Source organism: Panicum virgatum, chromosome 8K, assembly GCF_016808335.1.
Source record: "Panicum virgatum strain AP13 chromosome 8K, P.virgatum_v5, whole genome shotgun sequence".
Lineage (NCBI taxonomy): Eukaryota > Viridiplantae > Streptophyta > Magnoliopsida > Poales > Poaceae > Panicum > Panicum virgatum.
The window spans coordinates 13,281,474-13,297,218 of NC_053143.1; the positions used below are offsets into that span (position 1 = coordinate 13,281,474).

Here is a 15,745-nt window from a genome sequence, read left to right on the forward strand (position 1 = left end):
TGGCAGCGCGTCCTGGCGAGCGGATCCCGTTGGCGGCGGCGCATCCCGACGGGCGGATTCCAACAGCAGCGGCGCATGCACAAAGCGGCGGTGGAGGGCGGCGGCGGCGCCCTGGTCTGGAGGCGAGCAGGGGGGCGGCGCGGCCCCGGTCTGGAGGCGGCAGCGCGGCCTTGGATGGGAGGCAGCCAACGACGAATCCCAACAACGCAGCCACGAAGAAGAACAGAGGATCGATGGAGGCTGCACAACGAAGCAGCCAGCTAGATGCACGCAAGTGCGACGTGCAGATGAGGGATTAGAGAAAGATGAACCCTAACCCTAAATTTTGGCTCTGTATACCATGTTAGGTTTCATGCACCAACTAGATGAACCCAAAAGCTTAAGCTATTGGGAAGAGGTGGGCAATCCACTAAAACTTCACAACAATAAGAATCACTCTTGACATTCTGGATCTTTTTGGGGCAGCCTCTGGACTTAAAACAAATGTGCAGAAAAGTAGTGTTCATCCTATTCAATGCCTGGATGAAGATAGAGAAATCCTGCTGAATCACCTGCCCTGCCCGATCTCAGAATTCCCTTGCAGGTACCATGGAGTACCTCTGTCCCCCCACAAACTGACAAGAGCTCAGGTCCAGCCAATTATTGATAGAATCGCTGACAGACTTCCAAGTTGGAAGGCTGACCTTCTCTCAAGAGCTGGCAGATGCATTTTAGTACAATTTGTCCTCACTTCCTTGTTGGTTTATCTGCTGCTGACTTTGGACCTCCCTCCTCAAGCTCTGAAAGCTATTGATAAGATTAGAAGGGTTTCTTGTGGAGGGGAAGAAAAGATGTGAGAGGAGGACACTGCTTGATTGCTTGGCCTAAAGCCACTAGACCATACTACCTGGGCGGCCTGGGAATTTCTCACCTTCAGTTTTTAGGTTGGGCCCTAAGATTGAGATGGCTCTGGTTGCAGAAGACGGGTGGAAACCCATAATGTCAAAAATGGTCTTAAAAAATCAGAAAAATCATGGATAATTCAATAAAAATAATAAAATGAGAATTTCATTACCCAATAATAAAATATGCAAGATAATTTATTGCAGGATCATCCGTATATCCATACTTACACCAATAAACACAAATGTCAACCTCACGTCGCTCAGTTTGTAGATATTTTTTACAGAAAAACTCATCTTAGTTCATTCAGTACTTGCATTCAACCAAATGTTAATGCATCTCAAGCCTTTGCACTACAGCTTTGACACTGGAAGCTAGTTCAGCAACTGAATTGTGTAGGATCTTGTTTGCCACCTCATCACCTCTCAGTAGATTCCTACTATCACAACTGAAGGTCAGCAATGCGAGTCCACGATTGGTCTTCGTATGTCCATCTGTCATTGGAAGAATGAACAGGTAAGTACAAGTTCTTATTGACTTGCCCAAACCTAAGCCATTGAATCACCTCACTTGTTCATGAATATACTCCTTTACGTAAAGTCCAATAAGTAGTCAAAATAAATTAACCTATTAATTCATCTTTTGAAAATACCCTATAGGTAGATGATGTAATTCAGGCAGTGTTTAGGTTTGTTATCCAAACTAGTGCATGCAGCTTTAGTTTAAGTTGACCCATTTCAATTTACCGAACAAACTATGCTAGTGAAGTATGCTCTTTCCATATGAAGTGAAACTGATAAATCATAAACTACTAAGCTGAATTGGATTACCCTATCAATTTGTCTGGTGATGCCAGCCTAAGAAAAATCAAGGATGTTGTTTGTAAGCTCCATTTCAGGACCCCTGCCATCATAACCTCTGATCACTACTGTCATTGCCTGTGCAGAAATTCCGTACCCGTTGCATATGAAATGCCATGTAAACCAGTTAAATAAATTCACCAATAGCAGCCACACAGAGTAGATATGAATCAGCTTCCACAAACTTAGTTCTGTTGTATTACTATCATAAACATAAGAAAACGTAGTCCTCTTGACTAACCTGCCCCAGTCATCTAGAACCGGCCCTGCACCTGCTACTAGGGCTTCCCTGCCATCACTGGTGAACCCATAAGCTATCGTCCCTGTCCTTGCGATCAGCATGCACCCGTGGAGCTTGCCCATAGTTCCACTTGCTAATGCTGCCACCGCGTCGTTCTCGATAAATAGCTTGCCTTGGCTTGGCAAAATCTCCCTGGAAAAAAACTGTCTGGTCAAATTCAGTATCAGAGTTACTACTGAAGCAACATTGCAATTTTCAGCTGACAACTGACCGAATTAGCTTTGTTAGACTGGACATAAATGCTGGAGCTGGATTGATTTGAGCCAAGCAGACGGCGCACATGTTTGATTGTCTTCGGCATGCCTTGAGCAGCGCCTACGACATCTCTCTCTCTCTCTCTCCAGGGTCTCCCTTGCTCTGTCCTCTGACAAATCGAAACAAGAAAAAAGAAACAGCAACCTATTTTAACAAGCAAAGAAACTTCCACAGAATTGTTCACTGGATTCACCACAATCATTGATCATTGATGCAGGATATGATCCTTGGGTGAGTGTAGATGCTGTAAAGCATGATACAATAGAAACTAAAAAAAATCTGTTATCAACACGTACTACCCATACAAGGAGCCAATGTAAAGTAATTTTCCTCAATCCTCAGCAACTAGAAGAACAACAGATTATACCTGGGCCAACAATGTCGAGTGAAGTGATCAGAAGGTTGTGAATAATCTTGGAGATAATAGCCTTTATGAGAAATCAAGAAGGTCTATACAAGATCTAGGAATTAGGAGAGAGGAGATCAAACCCTGGCAATATAGGAGAGCAGAGGAAGAACTCACATATGACGAGGAGGAAGATGAAGTGGAGGCACCGTGGTGGCTGTGGAGGTGGCAGCCGAGGTGGCGGCGGCGTCGCAGATCGGACGCCGAGGGGTGCGGAGGCGGAGGGGCATCACCAACGGGGAGCTGCAGGGGTAGCGTCTGGACGGGGCTGACGGGCGGGGGCGGAGCGGTAGCGCCGAGCCGAGTCGAGGAGAGGAGGTGGAGCGGCGGCGCAGGGAAGCGGAGCAGGTGCTGCAGGTGGCGCGGCGGCGGAGCGCTCGCCTCGCGTCGCTCGGGAGCGGGCGGGGACGACGCGCCCAGACGCAAGAGGTGGGGACGAGCCTCCCCGGGGAAACCGCGAGGGTCCGGTCGCCCACCCCCCTCGGCGTGGGCTTCTGCAGACAAACTTCTTTTTTTGAAGTAAGCCAGGAGTACTGGCAGATCATTTAACAAGCAGATGAGGCGCCCGTCGAGCCGACGCTCGAACCGCGGCGGGCAGCATGAGCCCCCCCTACCTGACCAACTGAGCCCCCGCTCTGTGATCCCGATCCGTTGTGATAGTGAAATTGCAGAAGTGGTGAACAACACACTACAGTGCACAACAACTTCCTTTCCCACCACTTATCTGGGCTTGCCAATCTCAGACAGAAAGCTGTGAAGAAGTGACTTATGAACTTGGATTGAGAAAATTGAAAACAAGCTCCCTGGTTGGAAGGCTCCATTGATGAGCTTGGCTGGTCGAGCTATTTTGGTGCGATTTGTCATCACTGCCATTCCTATTTACCTACTGATTGCCATCAAGGCCCCTAAATGGTTCACCCGAGCTGGCGACAAAATCAGGAGGAGTTTCTTGTGGAAAGGGAGGAAGGAAGTCAATGGTGGCAGCTGTTTAGTGACATGGGAAAAGGTCATGAGACCTATCAATCTAGGAGGTTTGGGAATCCATAATCTTGAAATAATGGGTTAGGCTTTGCAAATGCGTTAGCTTTGGATTGAGAAAACTAAGCCGGACCGTCCTTGGGCTGGTCTTGATGTTCCAGTTCATGCCAACACCGCTGCTCTGTTCGCTATGTCAGTCGTAACTTCTGTTGGTAATGGGCAGAAAACATTATTCTGGACTGATCATTGGTTGCATGGCTATAGTATTGAAAATCTGGCGCCCAATGTTTTCAAGTGCATACCACCAAGATTAAGAAAATCAAGGACAGTGAATGAGGCTTTAAATGGACTAACCTGGGTGTCAGACATTCGTAGAGCTCTCGGTTACTTGGAACTTTGGGATGTGCTCCCTAATTTTGCAGTAAATGACACATAAGACATCCATCAATGGAAGTTTGAAGCCTCAGGAACTTTCTCATCCAGATCTGCCTACAAAGCTTTCTTTGTAGGTGCAATTGGTTTTGAACCATGGAAACGGCTCTGGAAATCTTGGGCCCCTAGCAAATGTAAAACTTTTGTTTGGCTAGCTATTCGTAACCGATGTTGGACTGCTGGTCGACTACCGAAAAGAGGGCTCCCTCACCCTGATCGTTGCCCGATGTGCGACCAAGAAGAAGAGACAGTCCAACACCTTCTCACTACCTGTGTATTCGCCCGACAGTTCTGGTTTAACATTCTCCAGCCCCTGAATCTATCCTATTTGACGCTGAGGCACACATCTACTTCTTTTGTAGACTGGTGGAAGAAATCTTGGAAGAAACTACAAAAACATCTTCGAAAGGGATTCAATTCAGTGGTAATTCTTGGTGCTTGGATCATTTGGAAACACAGGAATGCCTGCGTCTTCGATGGAACAACACCAAATTTGCAAGGAGCTCTTCAAATCTTTAAGGATGAATTTTATCTATGTCAAATCTCTAGCGCCAAAGGGCTTACTGCCTGAGCCATGAGGGAGCTGTAGCTGCAGTTTAGAGGCGGTCTAGTTGTGGTCAGGTCCCGCTTTATCTCTTGCATGTAATAGTCCGGTTTTGTTTCAGTTACATCCCTTGCTCTAGTCCAATGTAAGGTGATGAGTTTGTATTTGAACTTTTTTTCCCTCTCTTAATATAAAGATGCGAAGCTCTCCTTCGAGAGACAAACAGCAGGAAAGTTTAGCCCGGGTCCACTTTCCACGTGGGCCTCCTGCCCAGGGAAAAGACCGGGATCCCGGCGGGAATTTAGGCTCCCAAACTAGCCCTTAGCGAGTTCCTCGCCATGGATTCACCTCCCAGCAACTCCGGGTTGAGCACACTGGCAAGCTTGGGTGTACGTTTCCACAAAGCACAGCCCAGATCGAAAACCTCCCGGCCTTTTTCTTCTGGGCCCATCACGAACAAAAGTCTGGTCTGGTTTGACCGTTTGAGGCTGCCACTGGACGCGAACCTATAAATGTGTCCGCTTCTCTTCCCCACGCTGCGATTTGGCGCCATTATCCCCAACCTGTGGCCATGGGCGCTCCACCCAGCACCACCACCACGGCACCCGGCTCCACCACCTCCTCCTCCTCCTCAAACCCCACCACCACCCCTCCCGCACGCCTGCCTCCACCTCCACTCCGCTCCCGATGGCGGCCATCACCACCACAGCCGCGGCCGCCTCGTCCTCCTTCCTCCGGCGCCGCCCCGGCGCCGCCCACCACCCGCTCGCCGCCTCCCTCCGTGCGTGCCACCACCGCTACAGGCTCGCCTGCCGCGCCGCCGAGGTGTCCGGGGCCGAGCCCTCCGCCGCGCCGGCCGCGGCAGCGGAGGCGCCTGGAGGGGGAGGCGCGTCGTGGGTGCCGGTCGTGCCGCTGGTGGCGCTGCCGCGCGGGGAGCGCCGCGTGATCGTGCAGGACGGGGAGGAGATCCTGCTGCTCTGGTACAAGGACCAGGTCTTCGCCATCGAGAACCGCTCGCCGGCCGAGGGCGCCTACACCGAGGGCCTCCTCAACGCCAAGCTCACGCAGGTGCGTCTCGGGCGCACCTGGCCTGCTCGGCGGAATGCCTGCTGGCGCCGCCGCGCATAGTTTTATTAGCTTATTCTTCGTATATTCTGAATCCTCTTGAGGTTGGGTTGAAATTTGGAATGTTAGTAAGAGCCGACTACCAAACCGATCAACTTCACTATAGTTTCAAACATGTTGCAAATTCCCCTGTTATAAACTTCCCTAGCTGTTACAAGTTGCACAGGTACTTCAGAATTGTGTGCTTGGTGTGACAAACTGTCAACTTTATGCCTACTTTCTCCGCACATAAATGCATCTTTAAGTGGTTTTAGTACCTTGGTGTCTGGAGACAATGTATCTACATGCTCCCTGATCCATACCCACTTCATCAACTAATGAAATTACTCTCATTTAAGATTGATGATCACAAATGTGACGCTAGAAGTGCTCTAAAAACCTCCTGAATCTTGCCTATACATCACCTTTCTGCGCATATTAGAAATATGAAATGTTTGAGGTAGCCTTTTGTTCAGCCATATAAAGCTTTTAAACTTTTAAGTCTGTCTTTGGAGATTCGTGAAGGTTTCTCACGCATTGTATCTAGTCCACATTGCTGCCCATGAAGTGTATGATAGTTTTTTTTTTCTTTGACTTCGACCGGCAACAAAATTTTTGTGATATTTTGTGTATAAATTACTTAGATGAGATAATTTCATTGTCTTTCTAAATGATTTGACCTTGCGTTTTTCTTTGTCTTTCAGGATGGCTGCATTGTTTGCCCATCAACAGACAGTACATTTGATCTTCGCACTGGGGAAATAAAGGAATGGTATCCCAAAAACCCTGTTCTCAGGGCTCTTACACCTGCTTTAAGGAAACTATTCACTTACCGTGTGAAAACAGACGATGAAAACATCTACATCAGCATCAGTGGGGCTGACAGCACAGGGTCTGCTGAGATTATATTCAGTGGGAAAGCTCAACCTGGGGTTACTGCATCAGATGTCAATGTGGAAGAGGTATTTGTTTTTTTTCCTGTCCAATTGATCACTCTTACTTTAAGGGCCATCTTCAGACAGATTTCTTCAGTTCCAGATGATTCCTGCATTTCTAATTAACTTCAGTCTAACCCATTACTTCTTCGGTAAAATGAGAATTCGATTGAACTTCTATATCCAACTTATATCCCTTTACATTTTCAGGTGAGAATGATAGTTGATGAGGATGTTGGAGGATTCGGTTTCACCAGCGCCAATGAACTTATCAACGGAAAAGCTGCTATAATCGGCTTTCTCTTATTGATAGATTTTGAACTTTTAACTGGCAAGGGTCTTCTCAAGGGAACTGGTTTCTTGGACTTCATCTATGCAGTATCAGGAGCTTTCAACTGATGAATATGTTAGTTCTTTCATGGTGGAATGTTATAAAGGTACTTTACTACTTTTAAAAGTCTAGAATTTTTCAGCCTACAATTGAGTGCACAAGCAGTTGTACATGTAAGAATATTAAGTTTGCCAGTACAGTAATATGAGAGATACCTTTGCAGTACCTAGTTGACGCATCTCTGTCCACAATGATGCATTTCACTAATCTTCCAGAGATTTGAAATGAAATGGGTGAAAACATATACATATCTTGGATTAATATGTAGCTATTTAGATTATTGAGTAAAATGCACTGGGGTCCTTAAACTAGTCGACCTGTTCTGTTTAGCTCCATGAACTTCGAAAATACATTTTTAGGTCCACGATCTATTCAAGTGTGTCACTTGAGGTCCAAAACACCTCTGACCAGCATTGACTGCCTACATGGACCGCCACTTCGGATCCAACGTGGCCACAAGTCGCCACGCATGCCTCCACCCCCTGCGCCTCCTTCTCTGCAGCAGCCGCCAGCTCCCCCATGCCTGCAGCGCCGCCGGCCCCTGCACACCACGCGCGAGGCCACCCCGTGCGCGCCGCCGGCCGGCCGCCGCTGGCCGCCCGGCCGCACGTCGTTGCCCGCCGGCGCAACCACCGTCAGGCCGCCGTTCCTCACCCACCCGGCCGAGGCAGCTCGCGTCGCCCCTGCCTTGCCTGCGCGGGCCCTGTGCGCACGCCACTGGGCCGCCGCCGCCGCTCCTGGTGCCCCTGTGCGCGCTCTCGTGACCGCCCGCGCGGTCGCCGGCTGCTCGGCCGCGGGCTCGCCCGCGCTGCCACCCCCGACTCACCTGCGCACGGCCGCCGTCCAGCCTGCACGCCGTCTTCACATCGCTGTCAATGCCGCGACCGAGAATTTGAGGACCCCGGCCGCCGCGCCCCTGCAATAGAAGGGGGAGGAGCAGGACCTACCGCCGCGACTTGTGGCCACGTTGGATCCGACGTGGTGGTCCACGTAGGTAGTCAACGCTGGTCAGAGGTGTTTTAGACCTCAAGTGACATACTTGAATAGATCGTGGACCTAAAAATGCATTTTCGAAGTTCATGGACCTAAACAGAACAGGTCGACTAGTTTAAGGACCCCCGGTGCATTTTACTCTAGATTATTTATGTTGAGACAATCTAATCAATGAAAAGACGAACTCACAGATCACAACCCATTGTGATAAACTAAACTGTCCAGAGCCTGATTGTTGTTCGTATGACAGACAGATCGTGGGAAAAGTAAAAGTGGATGTTGCGCAATACAGGAACATGGATGGTTATATATAACAATGGGTCACAGGAAAGAAAAAAGGGCTAGTGTTGAACAGGTTGATTGGTGAATTTTCCTTGTGTCTCTGGGTCATGCTGTAATGGTGCTGAGTGTCATGGCAACTTCTCAAACAAGCTTCAACCTGTTTAGGAGATCGCACATTTCTCAATAGTGTTGGATGGTGAGGTTGTTATATGCCACGTCAATGATGTTGATTATTACCATCATGGTGCAAATTATGATGCTTATTTTTCTGCTGCTATCCGTAGCACTAGTATGCTGTTCTCGTTGGTGGCAGATGGAGCCTCACCTCCTCCCACTTCTCTTGTTGCTTCTCCTCATATTTTTGTTAACCCCTTTCCTACATTTCTGGATCTTTAGGAATTAAAGGTACTTCGCGGTTCACATATAAGGGGAAAAGATTATAACTGCAGGTTTCATGTATGCTAATCACCTCACCCCCACCATCATTTTCATGTAAACACAGCTCATTCTGAGAGTTCCCAGCTTCTTTATGTTATCTAGCAGACAGCCTAGGATTGGGCTGTAATACGGTTGCTTCTCTTGTACCTCTGAGATGAAGAATCATAAAATAGTTGTAACTGGTAACCCAAAGAAACTAAATGGCAGTGCAGAAATCAGATGCTAAATAGGAGAATCAACAGACCTCTGTGTCGTGCTCTCTGAACAGAGTTCCTAGTTAAAACTTCATGGAACCGATACTTGACTGCTCTGAGTTGTGAACCACGTTTACTTCGTAGGGGCTAGTCTCTGTGATCAAAAAAATGCACTTGCCTGTCCATCCTCAGCACCCTTTTTTAATACTATCAAAGCTAAGCCTGCGCTGGTCAGGCTGAAGAAAAGATGCATCTTACAATTCATCCTTGTAACTGATTCAAGATTCTGTCTTTTACAATTGATTATGCTCATTGGGGATCTGTGAAACTGAACACTTCAGTGCTAACCTGTATGGGCTAGTGCATACTGAAGACTGATCAGATAGAGTAAAAATAGAAAAGGCCTCGAATCATTTGGAGGGGTATGGTCCAATTGTTCATAGATATCATAAAAGCCATATGATTGTTCGTTCCTGTAGTCTGTTCTTGAATCAGCTGAGCCAGTTACTACTTCAGAGATGTGCATCTCATAGCAGTTCTGACGATAGGCTATGCATCCACTCTAGCTTCTAGTATCTGCCGAAGTGGAAACTGATCCTCGGCGTCGACATTAGTAGTAGTTTCAGGTTCCTAAGTAAATGCCAACCATATTAACTATTGTTGTGCCATGGAGAACAGCCATGAGCGTATTAGCTATGTTTGGCTGTAAATTTCAGTGTACAACGGTGGGAGGACAAGGATGTTATTTTTTTTTTAAAAAAAGAAAGGTTTGGAGGAAGGCTTGGAATAAATCATATAATTTCATTTCATTGTAATTTTCGTAGAGACGCGGCGTTATCCTACACATGTACAAAAACCCAATCATTGGTTGAAGTGTACACTGGTCCACGGCACCGACATGATTGGCTGATTTTAGGTCCAAGGGTGCCAAACTTACTGTTAAGTGTTCGCTGTTCGTGTGGAAAAACCATATGGCTGCCATTCAGCTACAGAAATTTTAGTGTAAACTTCATTTGTGCTCAAACTTAGTTGTGTTTCACTGTAAAATTGCTTACTTCAATGATAACCAACAATTCATGTTTAATTTCAGGTTCCTTACATTGAGGGCTAAATGTTTAAGCGTTGTTGGGCGACAAATGAGAACTTATTTTACCATTTCAGTGTAATCATCGTGCTTACACAAAACTAGCAGGGGCGGATCCAACGTGAGCCCCCCCTGCCCCCATGGATCCAGTGGAGCCCCCCAAGAATTTTCAATCATGAATGAAGAGGAGGAAGAAGAAAAAGTGAGGAAGAAGAAAAAGTGAGAAGGGAAGAAGAAGAAGGGAAAATTAGCCCTCTCTAGATTGAGATTCTAGATCCGCCACTGAAAACTAGGTAATGTCTCTGACGTCTGGAGCGATGACACGTGGCATTGTCCTACGCGCTTACATCCATAGAAGGAATACAGAGACAGCGCCTGTCATGATCACCTATTAATAAGAAAACATATAATGTTAGGCACCACATGCCCAAGGTCAGCCCAAATCTCTGACTAAATCAGACAGCTAGACAGAAAGCTCTGCCCTAATTGTACATTAGCCTGCTGCCTCTAGGCATCCTTAAACCAGTGCGCATCCTCCTGTCCCCTCCTAAGTCGCCATTAGTCCAGTGAATCAAGAACGCGATGGGTGAATTAATTTGTCTCTGATCAGTGCCCCTTTTAGTTAGTTTATTTCGTGCACGAGCTGGGAAGCTTCCCAGATGGAATTAAACAAAGAAAAAAAAAGATGCCAACGTGATGCAGTTCTGACTTCATGTCTTGTAATGCTTGAGTCAGCAAACTACTGGGTCCGGCATGCCAGTCTCATTCCATGCTTAGAGTTTTTTTTTAAGTTACGCTTAGTTGCTATCCAGCTTCAAGCGCATTTTGTTTTCTTTTTTAAGAAACAATCTATGAAACCAAGGCAAAGATTTCAGCAACATTTCTTAGTTCTGCAACACTTCAGTAATTGCTATGAAAGAATAAATTTGCTGATGCATGCTGACGTACACCGAATCTCTAGCTGCTATCAGTCCTCTGAACGATACGCTTTTGTGGCAGTAAAGCATTCTATCACCATCTGATTTCGTCACACAAAGGAGGAGCAGGTGCCAAAATCATGCGAGATCTTGTACACGCTTGTGCATATCCTCCGTTCAATAAAAACATTAAGGTTACATTCCAACTTAGTTTTTTTTTCTCCAGCAAAGTTACCTTCCGACAGTATCTTCTAGAGAAGAGATTGTCCACTGAGTTGCTATCTTGTGACGGTGCGTAGGAAGATCAAACAGTGATGGCATTTGTATTCAACAATGAAATCAGTATGTACAAAGGGGGAAAGGAGTGAAATCAACAAAGGTTTGTTCAGAGTTATGTATAAATTTATTTAGATTAATTTAGACTTTGTCAACAAAATTGCCAGATTATATATGCGATAAAATCGTAATATTCATAATCTCCCTCGATGACCTACCATGGCCAAGAAACACTAGAAAGAAATTAAAAGGGAATGGCCGGGCCGGCACGCCTCCGTCGTATCGCCATGTCACCTGCAGTTCTGACTTTCTGAAAGACGATGACGACAAAAATAAGCTGCCAATCCAACTGTACGGTGTATACGCAGACACAGCCGGGCAGACGCCGACGAATGATCGAGCCCCGATGATTCATGCAGAGCTCAACTACCCCCCTGCAGGGCTGCAGGCCGCGCCGCAGCCCGATCGGTCGAGCGACCTCGGCAGATGCATGCACGGGCGCATGGCCGATGCATCGGAGCATGAAGAACGCAGCCAATCCAAGCTGGCCCTGATCGAGCTAGGCCCCCAGCGCCATTAACGCTAGCTTCTGCGCGTCACAGCTCCGATCCCTCTTCCTCCCTTCATTGGCCAGCCATAACGACGCCTCGATCGGTCGCTGATGGCTGACGAGCTGGTAGCTCGCTCGATCGAAGCATTCACTGCTGCTGCTGCTGCCGCCCGCCGGCCGGTCTGTGCAATGGGACCCACGCGGCGCCTGAGGCCGGCCCGCCGGCCGGCGCCGCGCCCTGGCAGCGGCCGGCAGTGCAGTGCGCATGTGTGGCCTGCAGGCTTCGCCATGCCGATGCCCTGATTCCTCCGTACGCCCCTGTCCACCATCCCCGCCGCGCATAGGCCAGGCCATTAAAGAGTCCACTGTTACATTGGAATCACACGTCCATCTCACCGACGGTACTCGCTCTGTTGTACTGGCTGTGGCTGGTGGTGCTGATTTGCTTGAGAGAAAAGTAATGCTGGCTGGCTGGTGGCTGCTGCACTTGGTTTTTATATTTTGATGACGAGTTGATATATAATAAGGATGGAAACGGATCGGATTCGCATAGAATCGGATTCAAATAGCACTTTTTACCACATTTTAAATTGAATACGAATATGAATTCAGATATTCTCGGATACAAATGCAAAACGGATATCTCGAATTCGAATTTTAGTTCAGATATTTACTTGATATATAAGATAATGTTGAGCTATTTTCTTTATTGATAGTTTTAGATTACAAAATCGTTATACATGTACAAACAAAAGTATAGCAATATAATAAAGATAGCTAGTTAAAAATAGTTTATTTATCAATAAATATGTTAATAAATAAATGCATAAAAATTAAAATATATCGCAATAAGTGTATAAATAATTTTTATTATATATGAATGAAAAATATAAAAGTAATCTCAATATAAAACAAGAATATTGAAAGTAAATTTACTTTTTTTATATCTTTATTATAAAAATTAATAATATGGGTTATGAGAAATGAATATAACTTTTAAATAATTTTTTAATGAAAATCGATACGGATAGTGTCAGATATTGTCGAATACAGATATGGAATCGGATAGAGAAAATCAATGAAAATCGAATTTAGATGTATCCACTTTACTACCACACATTAAATTTGAATATGAATACGTATATCTATATTGATGTTAAAGCGGATACGGATGTCTGCTATCCATTTCCCATCCTTAATAATACGCATGGTTTCTCATGGTTTCTTGGAGATTCGAGGTGTTTCCTATGGAAAGCTTCATGATGTTTACTATGTTAGAATACGTGCCAATGTGCTTCTTTGCTCCACAATTTGGAAAGGAATTCAAGAAATTCTATACATACATTTCTACTAAATCGCACAAGTCTTTTGGATCCAAAATCCAGGTTGTCTCTGGGACAATTATGAAGTTATCCTATCGAGAAAAAAAATAATACATGACGATTTTTAAGGTGCTTGGAAAAAATGACTGCCGTCCATAAATACAGATCACTTCTAATAAAGGATATATATGCTACAGGAAATGTTCCAGAAGTACTGCGGTCTCATTTAATCGTTTCGATATTTTTATCACTTCGACAGTTCTGCAGCGTCCGGAGGTTTCCATGATTCCATCCTAGCTACTACTTACGGAGTACCCATTAATTCATGAATAAGTGAATTTATTAATATCAATTATTGGGTATGCAAAACTGCAGCATACAGGCTATTCTGTTTGACATGATCGGACCCCTGCCTGCAATTTATGTGTGCCCGCAGGATCGACTCCTTGCTGTCCTTATAGATTTGCAGGTCCTGGACCCACAAAATATCGCGCTAGACCAACACTAGCTGGAAGATCACAATCATCATCATTATTGACAAAGGCAAGGAAAGACAGATACATTTTTCATATGATAAAAACCATAAAACCATGACTACGGGATCCACAGCAAGAAAACTTTGCATTAGTATAGGGCTGGAACCCGGTTAGTATCACTTCCATGCCCGGTACCACCTGGTCGGTCGCTAAAATCGGTACTAAATGGTGCAGTTTAGTACTGGTCGGGAACACACTAGCCGGTACTAAAGAAATGTTCATTCTAAATTAGGTATAAGATGCCTGTAAAGTTTACCAAGATGTCCCGAGAGTAAAATTTTAGATACATCCTTACATCTTTAGTACTGTTGCTATAGTTACCTTGTTAAAGTTTCTTATTAGCCAAATTAGCTGATCATTAATTTCCATGTTTTCTCTCAATTTCAACCAAAAGCAGAATTAATTGGGCCAAAATATTTTAATTACATGTTGTTCAAAATATTTTAATTACATGTTGTTCAAAATATTTTAATTACATTCACAAAATATTTTAATTACATGTTGTTAAAAAATACTTATGAATTTACTGCAATCATTTATTTACCCCCCCCCCCCCCCCCCCCCCCCCCGCCCACCCACCCACACACAAAGTTCTTTTTTTTTTACTCTGCGGTCCTCTGTAAGTACAATGTACCAACAATTTATTCGATAGATCATTGTCGTCTTGAAAGTCCGGATGTAGCTACCCTCGAGAAATTGTTATAAGGACAGGCTAAATACTGAGTATGTCGATATAGTCTTTGGTACGGTGGTTCACGTGGCCACACCACGTGAACAAACTAATTAATTAGCTCGAGCTAAATTTAAATGTATTTAGAAATGAAAATGGAATGGTTGACAACAATCACAAAAATACCAAAAAAAAATCCCAACACAAAAAAAAAGACTTCGAACTAAAATTGAGAGTTGAAACCAGTCAAGCTACCGGTGCCCGGCCCAATGTGAATCTATGATAAACAGTCAAGACGAACACACAGCAACACGACGTGAATCTGCTGCTTGCGATACAGCAACACGAGGTGAATCTGCTGCTTGCGATATTCGCCGCGGCCGCTGCCGGTGGCCCACTCCGGCGGTGGTCGGCGTACGGACAAAGCCATGCTCCGGCAGGTCAAACCGTGGTGCCACGTGTCGCCTTCAGCAGCCTCCTCCTTTGTCGTTTCACTTGCTTTCTTTCTCCCCATGCTTAATTTAATTTTCTCGCCACTGCTCCTTCCTCTGCATAATGCAAGCCAGCCTCTCCAAGGTCCAGTACCAACTCCCACGCGTGTGGCTGCGACGTGACGGCGACACCCCTTTTTCTCTGATGAACACTGTTCATCTCTCTAACTAGAAAATAAATCAAGGGGCCTCTACCAGCTAGATCATCAGGATCTGATGCAAATACAAAAAGCTTGTAATCTTATAGATATAATAAACTTACAAGGATCGAAGTTAATTATAAGATGAAAGCTACCTTTCTTGTCTGTTAATTTCAAAAATCAAATTTATATTCAGTTCTGTTTATAAGGTTGCCATTCGTGTGAAGATGAGAAAAACTTATTCCCGGTTGAGTAATTCTACCTGAGATCACATCGAGCTCAAGGTACTCCCATCAAAGTAACAAAGTACTCCCTCCGTTCTAAATTATAGGTTGTTTGACTTTTTTATCCTAAGTTTGACCACTCCACTTATTCAAAAATTTGTGCAAACTATCACTTACCACTTGTTTTGTTGTGGTTTACTTTATCAATATAAGTTCTTCAAAAATGACTTAAATTTGACTATGTTTGCTCAGTTTTTTAATAAGATGAGTGGTCAAATTTTAGGTTAAAAAAATCAAACAACCTATAGTTTGGAACGGAGAGAGTACAGGATAAAAGTTGCCACCCCATCTCCTCTCTCAGTTTGAAAAACGGATCTTGGGGATGACCCTGAAGGATCTGGTTGCTCTAAGATCCTAGATTTGCCAAGTGTTATGCAAAAAAAAATATATATAATTTACAAGTTTTTTTAGACATGTGACAACGTGCGATCTGTCCTAACAAGTCATCACGTAGTACCAGTGTAACAACTGATCAATCCG

General features: G+C 45.2%; 3 protein-coding genes across 4 annotated transcripts; 2 read left to right on the forward strand and 1 right to left on the reverse strand.

Annotated features, from left to right (window-relative positions):
- Window positions 1–1,031: 1,031 nt before the first annotated feature.
- On the reverse strand, window positions 1,032–5,231 carry LOC120645467. The gene is made up of 5 exons (XM_039922248.1): window positions 5,222–5,231; window positions 2,822–3,339; window positions 2,255–2,407; window positions 1,984–2,186; window positions 1,032–1,376 (listed from the first exon to the last, which is right to left on the reverse strand). Exons 1-5 carry the CDS (start codon window positions 5,229–5,231, stop codon window positions 1,325–1,327), a joined length of 936 nt encoding a protein of 311 aa, XP_039778182.1. The 3' UTR covers window positions 1,032–1,324.
- LOC120643982 lies at window positions 5,223–8,930 on the forward strand. 2 transcript variants are annotated; one of them, XM_039920493.1, is made up of 4 exons: window positions 5,223–5,726; window positions 6,467–6,724; window positions 6,908–7,134; window positions 8,273–8,930. In XM_039920493.1, the coding sequence occupies exons 1-3, from the start codon at window positions 5,346–5,348 to the stop codon at window positions 7,094–7,096; spliced, it is 828 nt and encodes a 275-aa protein (XP_039776427.1). In that variant the 5' UTR covers window positions 5,223–5,345; the 3' UTR covers window positions 7,097–7,134; window positions 8,273–8,930. The 2 variants fall into 2 exon arrangements, with proteins under 2 accessions (XP_039776427.1, XP_039776426.1); XM_039920492.1 differs by having other exon boundaries at window positions 8,332–8,928.
- On the forward strand, window positions 7,558–8,013 carry LOC120645468 (POU domain, class 5, transcription factor 3-like). Its single transcript, XM_039922249.1, has one exon. It carries the CDS (start codon window positions 7,558–7,560, stop codon window positions 8,011–8,013), a length of 456 nt encoding a protein of 151 aa, XP_039778183.1.
- Window positions 8,931–15,745: the final 6,815 nt, after the last annotated feature.